Source organism: Bidens hawaiensis, unplaced genomic scaffold (genome assembly GCF_021521415.1).
Source record: "Bidens hawaiensis isolate Kalapana, Puna unplaced genomic scaffold, B.hawaiensis_p1.1 tig00017348_1, whole genome shotgun sequence".
NCBI lineage: Eukaryota > Viridiplantae > Streptophyta > Magnoliopsida > Asterales > Asteraceae > Bidens > Bidens hawaiensis.
The window spans coordinates 117,742-142,065 of NW_027492625.1; the positions used below are offsets into that span (position 1 = coordinate 117,742).

The 24,324-nt window shown below is 34.3% G+C and overlaps 2 protein-coding genes and 1 pseudogene across 3 annotated transcripts; all 3 read left to right on the forward strand.

The window, feature by feature from the left end:
- The first annotated feature begins 242 nt into the window (after positions 1-242).
- On the forward strand, positions 243-2,606 carry LOC143553650 (protein kinase PINOID pseudogene; annotated as a pseudogene).
- A 1,531-nt stretch (positions 2,607-4,137) lies between these two features.
- LOC143553642 (photosystem I reaction center subunit psaK, chloroplastic-like) lies at positions 4,138-5,942 on the forward strand. 2 transcript variants are annotated; one of them, XM_077043591.1, is made up of 3 exons: positions 4,138-4,327; positions 5,447-5,533; positions 5,627-5,942. In XM_077043591.1, the coding sequence occupies exons 1-3, from the start codon at positions 4,244-4,246 to the stop codon at positions 5,852-5,854; spliced, it is 399 nt and encodes a 132-aa protein (XP_076899706.1). In that variant the 5' UTR covers positions 4,138-4,243; the 3' UTR covers positions 5,855-5,942. The 2 variants fall into 2 exon arrangements, with proteins under 2 accessions (XP_076899706.1, XP_076899707.1); XM_077043592.1 differs by having other exon boundaries at positions 4,192-4,331; positions 5,454-5,533.
- Positions 5,943-7,604: 1,662 nt separating this feature from the next.
- LOC143553660 (DNA damage-binding protein 1-like) lies at positions 7,605-17,530 on the forward strand. Its single transcript, XM_077043604.1, has 19 exons — positions 7,605-7,809; positions 9,388-9,436; positions 10,143-10,202; positions 10,305-10,396; positions 10,474-10,525; positions 10,634-10,696; positions 10,795-10,844; positions 10,981-11,056; positions 11,158-11,367; positions 11,734-11,840; positions 11,924-12,032; positions 12,162-12,362; positions 12,445-12,660; positions 12,747-12,857; positions 12,936-13,211; positions 13,282-13,556; positions 14,446-14,797; positions 15,759-16,043; positions 16,847-17,530. The coding sequence occupies exons 1-19, from the start codon at positions 7,706-7,708 to the stop codon at positions 17,426-17,428; spliced, it is 3,270 nt and encodes a 1,089-aa protein (XP_076899719.1). The 5' UTR covers positions 7,605-7,705; the 3' UTR covers positions 17,429-17,530.
- Positions 17,531-24,324: the final 6,794 nt, after the last annotated feature.

The window sequence follows — 24,324 nt, forward strand, 5'->3', positions numbered from 1 at the left end:
AGTGTCGTGTCCCGCTACATCGTGCGGGCATCTGACTAGTCTATTTAAAAGTATTGGAATATAATCTCATTAGAAGTAGATGACTTTTACGAATAAAAGTATTGGCTAATCAGTTCAATTTGGTTATTTTCGATTATTAAAAATTGGTTAACCAACAATTAACCAATGTTTCGGTTCAGTTTTTATTATTATTTTTTTGTTAATTCGGTTTTATGCTCATCCACTGGCAGGCGATTAAGACGATGACGTTGAACAACAGGAGTAATGGCTTAAGTTTTAGAGACTTTTGTCTTGTGCGGCAGATTGGAAGCGGTGATATTGGAAAAGTGTACCTGTGCAGGTTATGGAATGAGGACATGGAAGAAAAGTGTTATTATGCAATGAAGGTGGTGGACAGAGAGGTGTTGGCTTTAAAGAAGAAGACGGATAGAGCGGTGACGGAGAATAAGATATTAAATATGCTTGATCATCCTTTTTTGCCATCGGTTTATGCGCAGTTTGACGTGTCACATTATTCGTGTGTTGTTATGGAGTATTGTTCCGGTGGTGATTTGCATTCGCTACGGCATAAGCAGCCGCACAAACGGTTTTCTATCTCCGCTGCAAGGTATTAGCTATTTTTAGAACGAAGACTTTCTTTTTTGTATTTAGTTGCTTCACTTTTGTTGTTTTTTGTTAAATTTGTTCATAATAATTTACAAATGCAATATGTAGAAATGTGAACAATTTTTGACTCTAGCTAGGTCCGTAAACGAACCAAACCGAATGGGGTATAGTTCTTTTTGTCCGTCAAGTTTTTGTCGGATAAACAAACGGTTAACGAACATAGCTGCAAGAAATTTCCTGTTCACGTGTCTGTTTATTAAGGGTGTGTTTGGGATTGCTTATTTAAGTGAAAAAGGACTTTTGATTAAAATGACTTATAAACTTATGAAATTTTGAAAAGAGGTTTTTAAAAAAATGTTTGGATTAGGTTATGTGTTTGGGAAAACCAAAATGACCAAAAGGGACACTCTTCTTTAAAAGAAGTGTGATGGGGTTTAAGGGTGAGAGGGGTGTAATAGGTAAATCAAACTCATTAAGTTAATAAGTTACATATTCCTAACTTTTCAAAACCCTTCTATTTTGTCTTCACCATAAGTTAAAATCCATAAGGCCTTATGGTTTGCCAAACACCTTATACATCTTATTAACTTTTCAAAAAGTTTATAAGTTGTAATTTGATGAAAATAAGGAATCCCAAACACCACCTAAGAAAATGAAGTTGTTTGTGAACACAAAATAATGACCACAAATGAACAAAAAAATGTTTTATATGATTTTGCTAACCAAGAATAGTCGATGTCAACAGTTTGGTCCGCTTACCAAGTTTGAATCAGTATTTTTTTTAACATGTTAATTCTCATATAAACTAATCTATTATATTCATGTATTTTTTGTCTTATAATTAATAATTTTGTTTAAATCTATATGATAAAATTACACTCGTCATTAAAAATATAAAATCTTTTAATGAACAAATATAAACAAACAAATATTATCGAACATAAACGGCCATAAATGATACCTTGTCGAAAGGTCACAAACACAATTAAACGAATATGGCCTTTGTTCGTGTTCATTCACTTAGCTAGTCGAACTTTCGATTTTTAATTAACCGAACGTGCGTGTTCATCCCCGCCAAATATTAAAAGAACAGTTCGCCGAACTTTCTATTCGTTTGCGTTTACCCGAACTCTTCAGATTAATCTATGATAATTCCATATGACTTTTTACCTGCAAATTGAGCAAATGATTTGATCATTCATCCGTATATATTGCTTTGTTTTTTATTCTGATGTTGATTTTGATGGTGATGCAGGTTTTATGCTGCTGAGGTATTAGTAGCTTTAGAGTATCTGCACATGCTAGGAATAATCTACAGAGACCTAAAGCCTGAAAATGTGTTAGTCAGATCAGACGGTCACATCATGCTCACTGATTTTGACCTCTCGTTATTCTCTGATTCAATCCCATCGCTTTCGTCGTCGCCGGACCCACCCGTCACTCCACGTCAGCCGCCACATCATTACTCTTGCCTTCCGAGTCAACTCTTTAGGTCAAAGAAAATCCTGGCCTTCGCCACCGCGCAACATTTATTTGTAGCCGAGCCTGTCACCGCCAGGTCATGTTCGTTCGTGGGCACCCACGAGTACGTGGCGCCCGAAGTCGCTTCGGGTCGGTCACACGGCAATGCCGTCGACTGGTGGGCGCTCGGGATTTTCTTATACGAAATGGTCTACGGTCGCACTCCGTTTGCGGGTGTATCAAACGAAGCCATGTTGCGTAACATTGTAAAAACGCCTATACGGTTCCCAACGGTTTCTGTTATATCTTCGCGTGAAAAGCAAGCGCGCGACATGATATCTAGATTGTTGGATAAGGACCCACAAAGCCGGTTCGGGTCGAAACGTGGAGCCACGGATGTTAAGACCCACCCGTTTTTTAACGGGATGAATTTCGCGCTTATCCGATCAGCGACCCCGCCATTGACACCGAGAAAAAAAACAAAGACGGCTTTGTCGAAGCATCGTGGTGGACTAACGTCGTCGTTTGATTTCTTCTAAATAGTTGAAGTTGTTAATGAGGATATGTAAATATAGTTATGTTTAGGTAGTAGATCTATTTTTGCTAATGAAAATTCAGATGTTTATTGTTGGACTGCTTCATTTATTATTTTAACTTATGCTTTTTTAGTACTTAACGTAAAATATAGCACAAATTTGGTACATGGTGAAGTGGTCAACATCATCTTAAATGAATGTTCATACACCAAATTTTTTTAACCGCAATTGTAAGTATTTGAACTCAACACGATATTTTTTTTAATTTAAACTCAACGTTATATTTTTCTTAGTGTGAACATCATATCACTATATCAATAGATAACATGTTATCAATATCACATGCTTCTTTTGCTTACAATATTGTTATTAGCTACCACTGCAATGATTTGTACAATACTAAACTTGATTTGTACACCTTAATATACATTACAAAAAACTCCATACAAAACAACATGAGCCACCATGACAAAGTTTCACTATTAAATAGTGTCTTTCCTCAAGTTTAACTTATCCATAAATGAGAGAACAAAAATACAATGTTTCTGGCAATTAGCAAATTTTTTTAGTGTTATAAACGTTTTACGTTATGATAAAGACATCTAGTTGTTTTAATGAACATTTAGATGTCTCTTTTGAAACTTTTTTAGTGTAACTAACAAAACTAAGAAACTGTTATTTAGTTATTAAAGTTTACTTGTATTAAACAACTCAATTAGCTATGAATTACTTTTTTCTCTAATCAAGTAATCATATATTCTGTCTTTATCAACCCTGTATGCCGTTGATATGAACATCATGAGTTAACTAATTGCGGAAGGTTTATGTTTTTCACTTCACGATGAGTAAGTTGATAATCAACAATCATTTCATACATCTTTATCGGCCTCACCGCCCGGCCTAGGATTTGCATATAAAATAACTATATACACAAGTAAATGCCTTATTGAAAATTAAAAAGTGCATCGTCGTTGAAGTTATAACTGAACTTTAAAACATCTAAAGTTCTAATATTAACAACTGAAAGTGTCACCTCGGTCTGTTTTCGTGTTTTATATTTGAACAAATATTTTCATACAAATGGAAGGAATTTAATTTGGAACCTTGTAGTCCATTAGACGCCTATCTAACTCATTAAATTGTTGGGTAGGCTTTAACGGTAGTTTCATGGCGGTTGGATGACAATCAAAGAGTCTTACGATGACAATGAACAAGTTAAAAGTGGCAAGTAACTTTCACTTTTCAACTTGGTTTAAACAAACTATACTTTTCTATTAGAATGAGATTCTCTTGACAACAAAAATAAAGTTAAGAGTGTCACGGTTATATTGTCATTTTTAATGGCATTATGCATAGTTTGTATTATCAAAATTTCAAGCCAATTCATCTAATAATAATAAGTAAATAAATAACAAGTAATTATAATAGTGCTAATAATAATAGTGAGTAATAAATAAATAAATAAAATCTAGTGGATATGGAGAAGTCCAACCATAGAATGCCATGTAAGCAACAAGGATCAAGGTTTATCCTACCTCAAACTTTCCATGGCCACAAACACAACTGTTTTATGTGGCTTCTGCTTTAAACATCTTTCAAGAAACTAATTTTTCCAAAACCAAAGTTTTTCAAGATCACAAATGGCAACTGCTGTCATGTCTTCTATTCCTCAGTTCACTGGTTTAAAGGCCACTTCATCATCACTTTCACCTGTTCAAAACATGGTTAGTTGATTCAAGTTTGTTTAAACATTGTATTTGATTAAGGGGGTGTTTGGCCTAGCTTTTATTTTCAAGCTTATGCTTATATATAAAATTAGCTTATAGCTTATTTTCTCTTATTTGATAAGCTCTTTCTTAGTGTTTGGATTAGCTTATATCATGCAAGTTGATTATGTGTCTTAATAAGTTGTTAAATCCACCGTTCTTTAATTTGTTTTAGTAATAAGTTGCTTTAATATTATTAATCCATCTTCAAATGGTAATTTACCCCCTTAAACAAATAAACTTCTGCAAATAAGCTAAAAAACCATCTTCAAATAAGCTTATCAAAATTAGCTTATATAAGCTTATAAGCATAAGCTAAAAAAGCTAAACCAAACACTAAGTTAAGCTTATTTTATAGAAAAAGCTAAAAAAGCTATAAGCTTTACTAAAAAAGCTAGGCCAAACACCCCCTAAATAAATATATTTTTTTTTGAACGGCCAACTAAGTAACGCCGGGTACCCCGTACGTGGCCCCCATTGGCTAAAGGTAGCCCGTGCCAACCACTAGTCCGGACGGACGGAGCCCCTAGCGATCCACCTGTTGAGGGATTCACCGGATAAAACCTGACCCCCACGCCCGCCAAACGGCACGACAGCGAGGAGCCGGTAAAACCGGGTGAGATCAGGACTCGAACCCTGGCAAGCCAGGGTCATCCCTCATATCTCCCATATAAGTTGGTGGTAGTGAGGTTTGATCTCCCTACCTCACACTTGTAAAGTGAGTGCTCTACCATTGAGCCACAACCAACTTATATGGCTTTTTTCTAGTCAATTATATACAATAACATATTTAGATCAACATATTTAGCCAATTGACGAGTTTAGGTTCCATTCATACATAGTCCATCAACAACGGACTCGCATCTATCATTTTCTTGTAGTTTGACCCCAAATCGTTGTTGGTAAGGTAGATAAAATGAATTAAACTAAGTTATTCTGACTCGCTAGTTGAAAAGCTCTGGTTCACAACTTTATGGTTGTTTTTCATTTTGTATTGATCGATAATTTAATAAAAGGTGGATGAATATTATAAAGTATTAATGATTATGTTTCTTTTTTTTTCTATGAACTTTTCAGGTTTCAGTTCAACCAATGAAACCCAAAAGAAAGGGAAAGGGAGCTTTAGGTGTCCGTTGTGATTTCATCGGTTCATCTACAAATCTGGTAAATCACTTGTACTCGTGTTTACGCTAACATAAACAATATCGAAAACATAATAAATGCTTAACCATATTAAAAAATTGTTTGGATATATAGATAATGGTGACATCAACCACCTTGATGTTGTTTGCTGGCCGATTCGGGTTGGCACCGTCAGCAAACAGAAAGGCGACCGCAGGGCTAAAGCTCGAGGTGAGGGACTCAGGGCTTCAAACTGGCGACCCTGCTGGCTTCACACTTGCTGATACGTTGGCTTGTGGGACCGTAGGTCACATTATTGGTGTTGGTGTTGTTTTAGGCCTCAAGAACATTGGTGCCATATAAACTTCTTGTTCAAAAACAAATTGTCATGTTAATAACATTTGTGTAATCGTCTTCGTTTTGAGTTAGTGTTATTTGTATTTAGTTTTAACTTATTTATTTAACGATGGATTAAGACATTACAATGTTAGAAAACCAAAATGAAAATCAGATTTGATAAACATAACCAAAGTTTAAATCATTAAGTGCACTTTCAATCAAGCGAATACTAGTGGGTTGTTATATTGATTTTCAATATTCAGTAAGTTTACTAGTATATGTATACCTTTGGTGATGATTATAATCCATATGAACCACTTTATCAACGAAGACTTAGGGTATGTTTGACAAAACTAGTTTGTGGTTGTTAGCTGAAGGCTGGAAGCTGGTAGCCGTTAGCTGTAACTTTTTAAATATATTTAGGTGTTTGGCAGAGTAGCATAAGTTTTTAATAAAACTAGCTGGGTGACCGCGTGGTGCGGCGAAATGGGCGCACAACCTAACATCAACTGCATAATTAGTGTCGGTAAATGATTCACCTGATGACAGTGCATACATAACCCGAATGTAGACATGTAATTCATGGAAAGGCAGTAAGCGTGTAACTGATGTCGAAAATCAAGAAATAAAGCTGAAATATACAGTAATTTCAAATAGATAAATTTTTAAACCAACCTATTTTGATCTGAATCCCTTTCTGAACAGGCATTGTTCTAATCTGAAACGTGTTCTGACCTGACCTCTTTCGACTCAAAAGCGCAACGACACGAACCAAACTAATTTAACCCTTTTTGTATCGACTCGTTCTGACCCTAATTTGGTCTTACACATTACTCGAGCTCACCTGACTCGACTTGTTACCGATCCTAACCGATAATCATGTAGTTAGTTAATTTTTTAAAGTTAAAGAAGTATAACAATATCATACTCAAATTAAAGAGAATAAAATGCTTGTTTTTATGATGTAATTTGTTTGAAAAGTTATTAACGTGTGAAAACGTTACGGCCCCTAAAAAAGTCGGGGGTAGTTAGTTTTGAATAAGGATTAAATTTGTAACTATTATATATATTAACAAAAGTTGATAGAAGTTCAAGTACCAAGTTTTTTTTCTCCTAGTAATAGTAGCGTTCAAATATGGAGCTTTTTTTACCAGCATAAAAGCTTGAAGCTACTCTAACCAAACAAATCCTTTTATTGAATATGAGTTTTTTTCTAAATAGTTTGAAGCTAAAAGCTTCTAAAAGTTTATTGACAAACATACTCTTATTCATTGGTCCAAAGAAACCTACCGCCCCCCTTAATTTAGTGTATGAACAATCACATTTAAATATATAACCAACTTCTAAAACAACCAGGGTGAACATGCCTAAAACAGATTCACGGGTTTTTGATAGCGGCCACCGAGTGCCTCTTATAAAATTAACCTCATCCCGTTCACGAGTCGAGCCCGAGTCTTGCCAAGGTGGTTTCGAGCTCGAGCTCAAAATCAAATGAGGCAACTCAGTTAGGCTTAAGCTCGATTTTGAAGTTTAGTGAGCCTAAGATCGAGCCAACGAGCTAAGCCATGACCCGAGCCGAGCTTGGGACGATTTTGGCTCGGTTACATAAATGAGCCAACTCAGCTCAAGCCGTTTCAAATCAAGTTTTTTTAGCTTTTTTAATTCAAGCTTTCATCGAGCGAGGCACGTGTTCGAGTTCCGAGCCGCGAGCTAAATGACCAGTTTACAGCATCCGTATTAATATGACCAAAACGTCGTCGTAGACCTTGTTTCAGCATCAACATAAATAGCACCTACCCGCCGCGGTGGCTAACAGAAATCAACGAAGAAACAAAGAGCAGGTTTTAGGGTTTCATTTCATCTCAAAGACTACAAATGAGTACGTATAATTACGTGGTTACAGCTCACAAGCCTACCAATGTCACTCACTCATGCGTCGGCAATTTCACCGCTCCACACGAACTCAATCTCATCATGGCGTAACCATCTGATTATTATTATCTCAATCTATTCATTATATGCATCATTTTAAGCTATCGGCGTTGTAATCTGACGGTTAATTAGTTAGATATTAATCGATATAACAAATTAGGATTCTGCATATTCACTTGTTATGATATATATATGGATGACAAGTGTACAGAATTTGAATTAGGCATATTATTACTGTTTATAAGGTGTGAAGAATTTATTCATCTTTCATTTCGTTTTTTCGATCTCGATCCGTACTGTTTTCGAGCTTCTGATTATTATTAACTCAATATATGGATTAGATTCATCAATTTCAGCTATCGGTTTCTGTATTTTGACGGTTAATTCGTTTGATATTAATTGATTTATCTAATTAGGATTGCTGTTATTTCGTTGTTATGGAGCTTTATGTTAGTTGACAAGTGTACAAAATTAGGCATATTATTAGTTCTTACATGATGTGAAGAATAATTTATTCCTCTTTGTAATTTTTATTTTTATTTTGTTTTTTCCGGTATTGTTTACTAAGATAGTTAGCCATGGACTAGATGCATAACTTTTTAAGCTTTCATGAAAAACTAACCGATATAACAAATTAGAATCTCTCGCATCTTTAGTTGCTATGACATATATAAAGTCGGGACTTGGGACATGGTTTTTTGGAGTATCCTTGTTTTTGTAATTTGACGGTTATTTCGTGAAAAGTTAATCGATATAACAAATTAGAATTGCTGTTAATTTTTGTTAATATATAAGAATCCTGCATGTTTGAATGTTATGAAATATATGGAGCTTTATGTTGACAAGTGTACATAATTTGGCATATTCTTAGTTCTTATATGGTGTGAAGAATTTATTCCTCTTTGTATTTTCGATTATTTTCTTGTTTTCCCCATGTCAATTCGTAGTGTTGCTAGCTGTGGACTCGATGCATCAATTTGAGCTTTCGTGAAAAAGTAACCAATATAACAAATTAGAATTGTTGTTGATTTCTATTGAGAATCTCTCACATCTTTAGTTAGGGCTGGAAAAACAGGTCTTGTTGTGTTAAACAGGTTAAAGACAACGCGCTTAACACAAGTATCAAACATGAATACGAACTACTTATCTCATGTCTATAACACAGTTTTAAGTTTCATGTACCAATAAAGAGAAATCATGGAGCCTAGCTTACTAATTTCAGTTATTTTAAAGGACCAAACAAATCACGTAGTGTACTTTTTTGATTAACAGGTTTAATCGTTTCTTAAATAGGTGCCCAATTGACAGACCTGTCTTTAGTTCCTATAAATGTATCAAGTCAGGATACGGTTTATATATATCTGGATTTTTGCATAGGATTAATACTAGGTGTGAGTGTGTGACCTAAGAATTCAAACTGTGTCCTTGTTGTTTGTTATCTATGAGAGTAGGATGTTTTGTTTGGTAACTGTGTGAAACATGCTAGTTATTGTAAAATTGTTACAATTTTTTGTTCCAGTTATTTCTGGTAGCTATGTCCTGGAATTTTAGCATTTTAGTATAGATGATTTTTTGAATTACTTTATCTTATGACTCATTTTCATTCAATTTGTATCTGTTCTCAGGAAATGTACCCGTATAGAGATTCATTTACTTACTCCTCAAGGCTTGCAGGTTGGTTTGCTCTCATATGATTTTTGCACATTAAAATAGTTAATATTTGCCTTGTATGCATGCATTAGGCATTATGTATGTGTTTTCGTCCTGCGATTCATTTGTGTATGCCTAGCTGCACAACTTCCCACTATACTTTACGTGTATGAGAAGTTTTTATTCAGAAATTTTGGATATCCTTGCCTAAAGTCCTAAACTTAACTAATTGGCAACTTATACCAAGAAGCAGGGGGTTTGGCTTTGGTCTTGCATCACATTAAGCTTATAAACTGTTGAGTGAACAAACTTTAAAAATTCCTCTGAAAAAATTTTATCTGAAAAAAATTAGATAGTTAAATGTGTATTTTATACGCACTAGTAAACAAAAAGTTTGTTAATCAGTGGTAAAACAGAAGCATAGAATATCGTTATCCTGCATTTAAATTGACCAAAAATGAGAGTAAAGAATAGCAAGGCTGAAGTGTAGACTTCTCTTTGTTTTAACAAAACAGAGATGAGACGATGGTTGTATGCAAAGGATGTAAGATACTTTTTTAGTATTTTTTACATAATTCTTTGGAATGTATGAAGCTGTATTATGCATGTTGATTAACTTTACTACATCACTCATGTTTTTAACACGTATCTCAACATATGACAAGATTCAACATTTCAAATTGGTGGATTAATCTAATGCTATATCTATTAATAATTTGCTTTTATGCAGCCTTTGTTGGATGTGCCAATATATGGAAGAATTGCAACTCTAGAACTTTTCCGTCCTCATGTGAGTCAGTTACTTTGTAGATTTTTTAAAAACAGAACTTATGATATAAGTTTTGCATCATTCATGTTGTGTTGTTTGTGCATGTTTTTTGCTTTATTGAAGGGTGAAACACAAGACCTTCTGTTTATTGCAACAGAAAGATACAAGTTTTGTGTTCTTCAATGGGACGCAGCTGCGAATGAGCTTGTTACAAGGTTTGGTCCTATAATAAAGCTAAACTATGTTTTTCTACAACATATTAATATTTCTTTTTTGTTTATGATGTGTATAGATCTAATGGTGATGTATCAGATCGCATAGGCAGACCTACTGACAATGGCCAGGTACTTTTCAAGTTTCTGAATAGCAATACATTATTTAATAGCCAAAATGAGCCAATTTCCATTTATTTTAATATCTAATATTCTTTCACACACGTTTGATCTTTGTAGATAGGCATAATTGACCCAGACTGCAGACTCATTGGACTCCATTTGTATGATGGGTTGTTTAAGGTGCTTATTTCTCTTGAGGCAATTTAGTTTTCAAGTTTTGATTCAACTCCTCATTCTGCTTTTGCCATTGAAGTGCTCACATTGCTCTAATTCTTCAGGTTATTCCAATTGATAACAGAGGACAACTCAAAGAAGCATTTAACATCAGGCATGTGTTATTTTCGGGCACTATATGTTTCTTTACACTATGTTATAAGAAAATAGCTCAGTTTTCTCTAACTCGTTATAGAAATATTGTAATACTGATGTAATTAACTAATTATTTTCTTTCATATGTATTTCAGGCTAGAAGAACTTCAAGTTTTGGATATAAAGTTTCTATATGGTTGTCCAAAGCCTACAATTGTTGTTCTTTATCAGGTTGGGTTCTTAGAAGGATTTTGTTTCTAAAGTTGTACCTTAATTTGTGGGAGTTAATAGTCATTTTCAAGAATGATAAACATCTTGTTGCTTGATTTCAGGATAATAAAGATGCTCGCCATGTAAAAACTTATGAGGTTTCTTTGAAAGATAAAGACTTTGTTGAAGGTCCATGGTCTCAGAACAATCTTGATAACGGGGCTGATTTGCTGATTCCGGTTCCACCACCTTTTGGTGGTGTATTAATCATCGGGGAAGAGACAATTGTGTATTGTAGTGCTTCTACATTTAAAGCGATCCCAATTAGACCTGTAAGTCTAGTGCTTCCATTAATATCTTTCAAAAGTCTACCAAGTTAGTGTGGCCAATGATTGCTTGATTATCCTTTATATATATTTTTATATGCTAGTTTCTCCATTTGTTGTCCCACAACACATTTTGTAAAAACTTAATTCTTGATTGATGACCATGGTGCTGATAATATTGTAGTCTATTAGACCTGTAAGTCAAGTGCTTCCATAAATATGTTTTCAAGAATTTACAAGTTAATTTGGCCAATGATTGCTTGATTTTCCTTACATATTTATCTTTATACACTACTTTCTCCATTTGTTGTCCCACAATACATTTTGTAAAAACTTTTTTTGATTGATGACCATGGTGTTATGAAATTGTAGTCTATTACTAGATCCTATGGAAGGGTGGATGCTGATGGTTCCAGGTATCTACTTGGTGATCTTAATGGGCTTCTTCACTTGCTCGTTATAGTGCACGAGAAAGAAAAGTGAGTTATAATTCTGTAAAATGTATTTATATATGTGTGTGTCACAAATGTTCTAAGTGGTACTTTTTATATATTGTTTCTAGGGTTACTGGACTAAAAATAGAGCTTCTTGGTGAAACATCTGTAGCATCAACTATATCATATCTTGATAATGCGTTTGTATATGTTGGCTCAAGCTATGGAGATTCTCAGGTATGCAATCATGATCGCTTGTTTCTTTTATTGGGTATGCACTTTATTATCATCTATTAGATACAGTAATATGCAATTTGCATCTATATATGCAATTAATTTGCCTTTCTCTTCCATTGTCCACTGCAGCTTATTAAGTTAAATCTCCATCCTGATGTAAAAGGTTCTTATGTTGAAGCGCTAGAAAAGTATGTCAACTTGGGTCCTATTGTAGACTTTTGTGTGGTTGACTTAGAGAGGCAAGGTCAAGGGCAGGTTGTCACTTGTTCAGGAGCATATAAAGACGGTTCCCTTCGCATTGTTAGAAAAGGAATTGGGATAAACGAGCAGGTACGCGTTAATCCTTTTGTTTTCATTGACAAGATTTTACAAGTGTGATTATTTACTTTATACCATAATTTCCATTTTTAAGGCTTCTGTGGAACTACAAGGTATCAAAGGAATGTGGTCACTAAGATCAGCCACAGAAGACGCGCATGACACATTTTTGGTTGTTACCTTTATTAACCAGACTCGAATATTAGCAATGAACATGGAAGACGAGCTTGAGGAAACTGAAATTGAGGGCTTTTGTTCAGAAGTACAAACATTATTCTGTCATGATGCTGTGCATAATCAACTCGTTCAGGTACGCATGAGGATTTTGTAATTAATTATTTTGCATATTTGTATAAATATTATGTTACATTAAGGTTGTATCAAAACATGTTTCAGGTTACTTCAAGCTCTGTGAGACTCGTGAGTTCAATATCAAGAGAATTAAGACACGAGTGGCATGCACCTAAAGGCTTTTCTATTAATGTCGCCACTGCTAATGCTTCTCAGGTAATTAAATTTTATCTAAATATTTGTTTAATTCCCTGTTTTGTTGTTATGTTATATAAAATATTAGTTTTGTGACAGGTTCTATTGGCCACTAGAGGTGGTCATCTTGTTTACCTTGAAATTGAAGATGGAAAATTATTTGAAAAAAATCATGCTCAACTGAAACATGATATTTCATGCCTTGACATAAACCCGATTGGTGAAAATCCAAGTAAAAGTAACCTTGCTGCAGTTGGTATGTGGACGGATATTAGTGTAAAAATATTTTCACTCCCGACCCTAGAGCCTATTACTGAGGAACACATAGGTGGTGAAATTATTCCTCGATCTGTTCTTCTATGTGCCTTTGAAGGGGTATGATTGTAATTCTTCTTTATTCATATGCATTAAAAAAAGAGTTTAAATGTTTAATGTTTATTTTCAGATACCGTACTTGTTATGTGCACTTGGAGACGGTCACCTTTTAAACTTTTTACTGGACACAGATACTGGCAAGTTAACAGATAGAAAAAAAGTTTCACTTGGGACCCAACCGATAACCCTTAGAACGTTTTCATCGAAGAATACCACACATGTTTTTGCAGCCTCCGACAGGCCAACGGTTATTTACAGCAGTAACAAAAAGTTACTCTACAGTAATGTAAACCTAAAAGAAGTTAGTTACATGTGCCCCTTCAATTCTGCTGCTTTTCCAGACAGGTGTAGTATTTCTCCATCCTTAACTTTTCATAAATAATTAAAATTAGTGTTACACCAACCACTTAATGTGTTACATATGTAGTAATATAGCAAGGATGATAGTTGAAAATTGAAAAAAAATGCTCATAGTTTGTATATAAAAAATTCATCTGCATACAAGGCGCATGTAGGGCGGTATACAAACCGAACCGAACAAGATCTTGTTTATGTAAGAATTTATTGTACAAACAGGCGGTTCACGCACACATAACCGAACGAACCTCTTGTTCGTGTTTGTTTGTTAAGGAAATGACTTTGTTTGTGTTCATTTGTTAAGTTCATAAATGAACACATACAGACAGACATACATTAACTTCAAATAAAGATCAACATTCTTAAACTCAAGCATTAGTCATAATCACCCAAAATTAGTATAAGGTTAAGTACTTGACATAATTATCTGAAAATACTTGACATAATGAACTAAAATAAAAATATATATAAAAAACCTTCAATGACCAAACTAAACAAACGAGCATGAACAAACGCAAACGTACAAACATTAACGAATGAACATAAACAAACCCAATTGAACGAACTTGACCTCTGTTCATGTTTGTTGATATAATTAAAAAGCTTGTTTGGGCTCATGAACCTACTTGAGCTCGATAAGTGAAACTGGGGGATCGTTTATTAAATGAGCATTTTTAGGCTCAAGCTCAGGCTCGTTTAAGCTCGCCCGATTTGAGCTTTTAGCTAGCCGATCTTGAGAGCCGCGAGCGGCTTGGCTCATTTACACCCCTAATTGAATATGAATTGAAAAATAGAATTAGACAAGATATATATTATCTTTAAGAATATGTTTTATGAGATTATAATCTTTTTGTGATGGGATTTTTATTTGTGGCAGTCTTGCAATTGCTAAAGAAGGTGAATTAACAATTGGGACAATTGATGATATTCAGAAGCTTCACATCCGTTCAATTCCTCTTGGTGAACATGCAAAGCGTATCTGCCATCAAGAAAAGTCTCGTACGTTTGCAATATGCAGTTTAAAGTACAACCAATCAAGCACAGAAGAATCTGAATCACATTTTATTCGGTTGCTAGATGACCAAACATTTGACTTCATATCCACTTACTCACTTGACCAATTTGAGTGTGGTTGTTCCATACTCAGTTGTTCTTTCTCAGATGACAACAACGCGTATTACTGTGTCGGGACTGCTTATGTTATGCCAGAGGAGAACGAACCAACAAAGGTATGCAGCTCTTAATATGTTGAAACATTGTACATATCTTTTTACCTTTCTTTTTGTGGTTTCATATGAATTTATAGTTATATGTATTTTTTATATATTTTGCTTTGATCAATATCTAGGTTTTGAAAGTTTAGTGTTAACTAGGGGTGTAAATGAGCCGAGCGGAGCTCGTCTAGGCTCAACTCAGCACGCTTAGCTTACGAGAGATTGAGCTGGAGCTTGACTCGTGAGCGGTTTCTCACACTTGAGCTCAGCTCGGGCTCAGCTTTGTTCGTTTATCATTTATTAATTGATTGATTTATATATATTTATATTTTTATTTACATTTTAATTATAATATTAGTATATAACATAATTTATATGTTATTTTTATCATAATTTTATATATAATAATAACTGTTACAAAAGTATATAGTTACTTTTAGGCTCACAAGCCAGCTTGACCTTGATAAGTGAAACTCATACTCGCATTTTAAACGAGCTTATTTTAGGCTTGACTTCGTTTAAGCTCCGCTCGATTAGCGAGTTGATCTTAATTAGATCATGATCAGCTCATTGACTTAAAACAGGTACAGTGACATGATAGTTTGCTTATGTTTTTGATTTGTTTGTTAATACTAATCTTTTACTTAAAGGCTATAACATGATATTGAATAAAGTGACAGTTTTTTTTTAAAATTTTGTTTTGAACATTGAATAAAGTGGCAAAATGATTGGGTCGGGTAGCTGTTTAAATGGATACTTTTGGAATAGGTTGGACCCGAAGCCCGAAACCTTTTTGACCCTTTTTTAATAAAATATATATAATTGTTGCGTAGCCTGAGTGGATATTAACTCAATTTCATTTTATTTGTTTGACCCATTAGAGATTAAATATAACCTGAGTGGATCTGTTCATAAGATACATAACATCATGTTTTCACATATTATATTATATTTTTTTAATAATGAACACGTGCAGGGTCGTATTTTGGTTTTCATAGTTGAAGACGGGAAGCTACTATTAGTAGCTGAGAAAGAAACTAAAGGTGCGGTTTACTCTTTGAATGCCTTCAATGGTAAACTTCTTGCAGCTATAAATCAAAAAATCCAGTTGTACAAGTGGATGCTTCGTGATGATGGTACACGTGAATTACAGTCTGAATGTGGACATCATGGTCACATACTTGCTCTCTATGTACAAACTCGTGGGGATTTCATCGTTGTCGGTGATTTGATGAAATCAATTTCACTCTTGATTTATAAGGTACCCAACTCATATTATTCTACTATCTTTGCAAGATGGGTAGGGAGGGCAGGTCTGCAACTGGTCAGAACAAGTCAACTTTAGTACTAACTTAAATGGTTGTCTTATTGACCAACGGACACTTGATTTTGTTAAATATAGGTAGGGGTGTAAACAAGTCGAGCCGAGTTTGCATGGGCTTAAGCTCTGCTCGTTTCGAGCTCTACTTAAGTATTTCTAAAGCTATGGCTGGGCTCCTGAGTTGTGTTTAAGCTCGAGCTCGGCGCGTTATTATTTATTAATTAGTTTTTATGTATTGTAAACTACACACACATACACACATATAGTGTATTTTTAATTGTAGTTTTATATGTAACATATATATATAGCATTTAGTTAATTTTTTCATAATTTTATATATTGTAATAATTGTATATATTATATTATATGAAACATAACATGCTCGTTTAGGCTCGCAAGTCGGCTCGAGCTTGATAAGTGAAGTGGGGGTTCTGGCTCATTTATTAAACAAGCTTAATCTTACGCTTGAGCTTGTTTAAGCTCGATTCGAGTATTTAGCGAGCCGATCTCGAGTACTTTACGGGCTTGGCTTGTTTACACTTCTACTTGTAGGTACAAAATCTCATTATTATTTACAATAACCATTTAAGTTTAACATAAGTCGCCTTTGACCCATTCTAGCTGAATTTTAAGTTCGACCCATTTAATATTTAACATAACCCACCCCTACTTATTTACAAGTGAAATGTTTGAAATTGCTACATCCACCACTTATTAAACCCTTTCTTTTGTTGCCACCTCAGCATGAGGAAGGAGCTATAGAGGAACGGGCACGTGACTACAACGCCAACTGGATGTCAGCAGTCGAGATTCTCAATGACGACATTTACCTCGGTGCTGAAAACAATTTCAATCTTTTTACGGTCCGTAAAAACAGTGAAGGTGCAACCGATGAAGAACGGGGCCGATTAGAAGTAGTTGGTGAATACCACCTAGGTGAATTTGTGAACCGGTTCCGACACGGTTCACTCGTGATGCGGTTAGCCGATTCCGACGTGGGCCACATCCCAACCATAATATTTGGAACTGTAAACGGTGTTATCGGTGTCATTGCTTCTCTCCCTCAAGACCAATATATTTTTATGGAGAAACTTCAAACTAGTTTAAGGAAGGTTATTAAAGGCGTTGGCGGGTTGAGTCACGAGCAGTGGAGGTCGTTTTATAACGAGAAGAAGACGGCTGAGTCGAGGAGTTTCTTGGATGGTGATTTAATCGAGTCGTTTCTTGATCTCGGAAGGAATAGAATGGAAGAAATTTCGAAGAGTATGAATGTTTCCGTGGAAGAACTTATGAAGAGAGTAGAAGAGCTGACAAGGCTGCATTGACTTGCATTTCAAGAGAAACATCGTTAAATGAAACTTTGCATATCTTTTTCTTGGTTTGGTTTGTATCATTTTATAATGTTGTTTGCATAAAAGAAAATAAAACTTGTCACATTATTTTTTTCCTTTTTCCATCTTGTTTCATCTTGAATTAGTTGATTTTATTCTGCCTAATTCGGCAAAACAAGTCATTATTGGGCAGTACCAGAACCCGAATTCCTAGAAAATCTAATCGAAGAACGGACCGTTGTAGGGTCGGTCGATTTCGGTCTTTTTGGGTTGGGTCAGTTTCGGTCCGAACAAGATTGAATATGGGAAGTCTTTTGATTAAAGTACTTCACATTGTTTTTGAACGGTGGATAAAGTGCTTCACGATATGATTTTTACCCAAACTCGACCGTACCTGAATTCACCTCAAAATTAAGAGGGTGTTTGGCTAAGCTTTTGGAATTTGCTTATATGCTTTTCTAAGCATATAAGCAAATTCCAAAAGCTTAGCCAAACACCCTCTAAAACCGAGAACAAATCTAGATTGATTTATAAGTCTGGTTTTAAGTCCATCCTGTGTCGGGTATTTAACTCGATCCAACCCGAATTTTGCTCTTCTCAGCTCTGCTTGTTTTGGTGGGTAATGGTCCAGTTGGGCAGTGTATTAAAATGGAGAGATGCATCCAATAAGAAAATCACAAATCTAATTTCTTTATAAATGGTCGACTTTTTGTTATGCTTTCTATGTAGTATCCAGACTGTCGCATATAAACTTTTGGTTTTTATTATATTTCGTTTTTCATGATTTGTGGGAAATTGTTGACGTGCTTATAATTCTTTTAAGCGATTGCGAGTAAAAATAAAGGATACTTGAAATAAAGAAATAAAAATATACAAAGGTTACTTGAGATTTTTTAAAAATTCAACATTTTCTCTTAAAAAAATGACTACTCGTCATTGGCACGATTTTATCACGGATTCTGTTCTTCCTTTGATCGAATATAGAATGATCTTCGGGTGGTAAATGAGTTAAGGTTGTTTTCGAATATAGCACCACCTTCGTAGAAGACAAATTGTTGGGTAGTTGATCCATTTTTTTCATAAAATATGAGAGAGTTAGAGAGTAAATTATGAGTGAGCAATACATAGTACTATATTTACATAAAACATGCTCGTTTCATATACGGAGTCTAGTCAAGTTTGATGTATAAAGATTAGGCTCATGCTCGTTTATTAAATGAGCTCAAATTTAGGCTCCAGTTCAAAATACAATAATCATATAATAAATAAAATTTTATAGTCATTCAAATTGATTCGAAATGCAATCATTTAAGTTACATTTATGACATGGGTGAGGGTTCGACTTGGAGGAGAACGGGAGTGAAGTGAGAGTGTAGAAAAATCTTTGATTAATATTAAGCGTATGCATTTGTGAGTGAAAAGAAAGAGAACGCATTTTCATATTTTGAATTGGGATAAGCATTCACAAATCACAATAGAATCTCTATCCTCATCCATGTAATTTACTTAAAATGAGTTTTTATTTTTTCTGAACGACCAAATTTTATTAACAAAAAGACTAGTAGTAAGCCATTAGTCATCATACAAGTACACAAAGATTACAACAAACACCAATTACAACAAAATTCTTCAAAATGCAAAAGAACACATCCATAAATATGTTCAAATTTAAAAATCTCAGATTTCTTATGTTCACCAGTCACCACACCTACACACCCCCACATGATTTGAACCAACATTTATATACATTTTAAGGTAATCTTCATTCATTTCGTTGTGAACAATCCACATCAGCAATTAATATACATGAATTAAATACCATTTTTTAAGTGTGGACCCTAAATGTTATATTAACTTAGTTATTTTTTATGAAGTGGCAATATTCCATTCCATACGACATGAAAACAAAGATAATTGTTTATATTATCTTTTTTGTTCTTTTTAATAAATTCACCAACCCTTCTATTATTATTATTACTACTACTGCTTGATTCGCAATGAGTCAATGAATTCGAGAATAAGTAGCTTTTAGCTTAAAATTTTTTTATTTGAAAGGCCAAATTCTATTAAAAAAATCAAAAAATGATCACTTACAAGACGCAAGTACCTAAAAAAACAAAAAAAGGACCAACATTAACTACCTAGGCCATACAAATAAACTATAATGAAAAATAACGAAATTGAAAACGACACCACTTCTCCCAGTCAATACCCAATTTCTTGTTCCGATTACACACCCGAAGGAATGACATAACCTTAATGTCATTTATTACCTTCACCATCGAAAACGTCTTGTTATTAAATAACATATCACTCTTTGTTAACCAAATTTCCCAACATGTAACCAAAACAATTGCTTGAATCACCTCATACTCCGTCTTATTCCTCTTGAACTTTGCTGGATACTCTATTATTTCTCGCGCAGATTCGGAAAAATTATACCCCAGTAACTTAACCCATTCAAGAATTATAGCCCATATCCATCTCGCCACCTTGCACCGCACCATCAAATGTGAGGCTGATTCCGGCGCCGCTTCACACATAACACATTAATTATTTATACCCCTTACCAAAAGTGCTTTTGTAGCCACCCAATCCAATAGAAGTCTCCACACAAAACAACTAATTTTGATTGGAACGCACTTCACTCAAAAGTTACCTTCTAACTTTTGATATTTCACATTATCCATTTCTCATCTTAGGTTCTTCACCATATACTCTACCTCTGTTCCCTCCACATCCTTCCACAATTTTTGCTACAGCAGTTCTAAGACTACTCTTATTGGCAATCTCATAATGACATTGATGGGCCTAAAGTTAAAAAAAATTAAAAAACAAAATAGAGCAATCTGGGTTGGTGGAACAAACCCAGATTGCAATCCAAACTAACCCCAATAACTTAATTATTCAATTAACTTTTAATATATGAACTAAAAAAATTATTAAAATACACAAAATTTCTTTAAAAAAAATTATGAACATTCCGACATAAATTTTATTAAAAACGGACTTCGTTAAAAAAATATTTTTTTTAAGTTGGAACGGGCTGTGAATTTGTGTAAAAGATTGGGATGAGTTAAATTATGTAGAATGATGAGAGAGAAATTAATTTTATAATGTGAGATTGTGATTGTAAGATTGTGAATGGATATAGCCTAACAGGCCTAACCCACCGCCAAATCCATTTAATTTCAACTACTTCCTTCACACAGTTCTCCTTTACACTCATATATTTTTTCCGCTCCCTCCAGGACAGTTTAGGGAACATATCTTTTAAAGACTTGTCACCTACCCATGTATCAATCCAAAATTATGTCTTATCGCCCCGCTCACTTGAACTTTTAGCTTAGCTGAGAGATTTAAATCTTCCCCATTTCCCCCAACCCCAAGTTATTAATCAAGTTATTAATGTTCTTCCAAGTTCCTCCAATGGATTTTTAAAACGAAATGCATGCCCAACTTTGCGTACATGTGTGAATATTAGTGATTACTTTGATCCACATAGAGGAATTGTCATTTTTGTACCTTGACCACACCTGACCACCATTTTACCAATAATTTTAGACTCCCCACTCTTAACCCATTTAAATGTTAAATAATACTTTGATCTTTAACTCTCTCACTAACAATTCGTTTTCGTTTTGAGAAGTGAAATTTGTTTTCTCTTTTAAACTATATGTCAATATTTTTTTTAACAACTTAAGTCATTCTTTTCGACTATCCATTCTCTAATCTTTGTTCATTTGGTTTCTCTAATCTCAAGCTATATGCAGTATTTTAAAATTCCGACTAGGGGCCTATTAATCCTCGATTATTTCTAATCCCCACCCCACTGATTAATTTTGGGCTAGCCGGCCAATTAATCGGTCAATGGTCAAATCTGGCCAAAATTGCGATTAATCGGATTTAGTCGTATTCTGGCGAGATTCTGACCAAAATCGGCGGTTTTGACGAGATTCCGACCAAATTCAGTGGTTTCCAATGAGAAAATTAAACAAGGAACATAAACAGTTAAGCATACCACTTAAGAAGTTCTTTTAAGCTGAAGCTTAAAAAGAGTTAAATACTGAAGATTGGTTATTTAAATTAGGGATGAGATCGGGACCGTACCGGTACCGACCGGTCCCGGTCCCGAAAATCCCGGTCTCGAAAAGCGCGGATTCTCGGTACCGGTACCGGTACCGAAATATTCGGTTCGGTACTGGTACCGGTACGGGACCGGTATTTAAGGTAAAATTTCGGGAAATTTCGGGAAATACCGGTCCCGTACCTTACCGGTACTGAAACTCAAAACATTGGTACCGATTCGGTACCGGTACCGGTACTAGTCCTGAATTTGCCCATCCCTAATTTAAATTGTTACTGTATTATCGAGAATTATTTATATTCATAAATAAACATTAAATGAGTCGACAAAAATACAAAGCGATTTTTAAGTGTATTTAGCTTATGATTGATGTATTTTTTAAGCCAATTTTGTGTCAAACCATCAATTATAAATTATTTAACATGTTAACCTGATAATAAGGTTAATAATTTATTTAGATTTAATAATGATTGCATAAGCAGTGACGTTGTTGGTTCACTTGTTGGATAACATACTACAACCTTTAAAAAGTCGTGACCCAAATTTAATTGGAAAGTAAAGCATTTTACCACCAAAATGTGCTTTTACGAACGTATGTTTAATTTACACTGAGTTTTATTAAATATGTTTCAAATAACCTATAGGGAGGACGGCACACCACATTGCAAGCTTTGAACCTAAGTGGTAACACCAGCGTCGCCTATATTCATGCATAACTTCAAACTCATGTGATAAACATTTCACATAACCTACCTGTGATGGATTCATGATTTTTTTAATGGGTTCACGTGTTTAAATGCTATAATTTTATATGACCGGCCATAAAAATTTCAGGTCGATTCGAAGGTTTAGGTCAGTTCAACGGTTCGGGTCGGGTAAGGCCGTAAGGTTCATTACATAACATAAATACGATAAATTAACAGAAAATTTGAAGCAAAACTTCAATATAATCATTCTTTCTAATTGTAATTTTAATAAACAAAAAAAAATAATTGAAGCAAAATATCAAAACTTACCTTACTGTAAAGACCGGAGTGAAGGAGAGATGGAGATTAGGGATGGAGAGGAAGGTCGAGGACGGTGTGGCGAAAAGAGGAACGGCCAGCGGCGGCCGGCGGTGGACTGCGGCGGCGGCGGTGGGGGGGGGGGGGGTTAGGGTTTGATCTGCGCTGTGGTGGGGAAGTTAAGTTGTGTGTTAGCGTTGCTGGGTAAAAAAAATAAATAACCTAACTTGCTAGATAAAAAAAGGAAAAAACTGAAAATAAAAAAAAGTAAAGCGCTAAGGATGAGAGTCGAACCCGGGTGGACAGGAGGGTTGGCGGGATTAAAGGAGGAGTATTACCACCAGCCCAAAGTTCCAGATTGTATATGGGGTCACTCTCAAAATATATATGGATTCACTCTCATAAATTATACCTATATTATATATAAATTTCGAAACTCAGTGAGTTCCCGTGAACCCGTATAAGACTATATAGATCCGCCCCTGTAACCCACACCATTTTCCTTTTTATATTCTAACAACCAAATTAAAAAAAACAAAAGTATTTGTGGACAGATGTTTCCAGTGATATTGTGGTTTGTAGATAGTTAAGGGTAAAAATGAGATTGCAAGTTGCAATGCAGGAATTGGCTGATGCATGGGTAGTATCCATGATGACCCTTTCCCGGCTACCATTTTATTAACAACTAGGTTAGAACCCGTGTGACACACGGGTTATTTAAAAAATCTAAATTCTTGAAAATGCACAAACTACAAATATAATGCTAAAAACAAATATAGTGTTTAAAATATTAGCAAAACTGAAACAAAAAATCTTCTTACTAATATAGGACCAAAAATCTGCAACTTTTAACTCAAACGAACCAAACTTTCACAAATCCCTAAACTGCCATTGGAAAAAAAACTAAAGAATTTTGACTCGCACTCAAATTCTTAACTCGAAACTAAATATTTGATATGTTCACCATCACATGTATAACCTTTAATTTGCAAATTTATGTTACAAAAATAACAAATAAAAAATTCTATAATTATCCTTCAGATGCGAATTTTATTTACAATATGTTGCTGGTAATTTGTGGCTGACACTTGTGGTTAAAGAAAACGCAGATCCATAACGACCATATTTAAACTTTGATAATGATCTTAAATTTATTTCTTTGTTTTTTAAGTCACAAAGTCCTGTTTCAACTACTTCAAACATCAAACCCCAAAAAATAATAAATTAATTAAATAAAAAATCAATTTCTACATAAAAATATATGGAGCAAGAAAAATGAACTTCATTATTTTTCAATTCACAAATATAATCTTTTTACCATTTTCAAACCAATTTCTTTATGGTAACTGATAATTATTAAATATGTAAATTTGTAACACACGAAATCATAATGTCTACATATGAAATTCTTGGTAGTGAAGAAAGTGTTAATATGAGAATGTTTTACAAAACAATATAAACATGCTGGCATATTAAAAATGAAAAACCAAAAAGAAAAAAAAACATTTTACTTATAAAGTGATTGTTTTTATCTTTTTCCCTTTTGTTTTATTTGACAAGGAATTCACATAAAAATATATATACAGTTAAATATATAAATAATATTAGATGCAAAAAAATGTAAGTTATTGTTCAGATCATGCTCGTTTGAGCCAAACTCATTTTTACTTAAAAATTACATTGACCAAATTTATTTTAAACTAAACATGAACCCAAGCCGCCGGTCATTTAAAATTACTTATAATTAACTATATAATAAGGGTGATATATTATGATGTGCAGACTGATAAGATATTTGA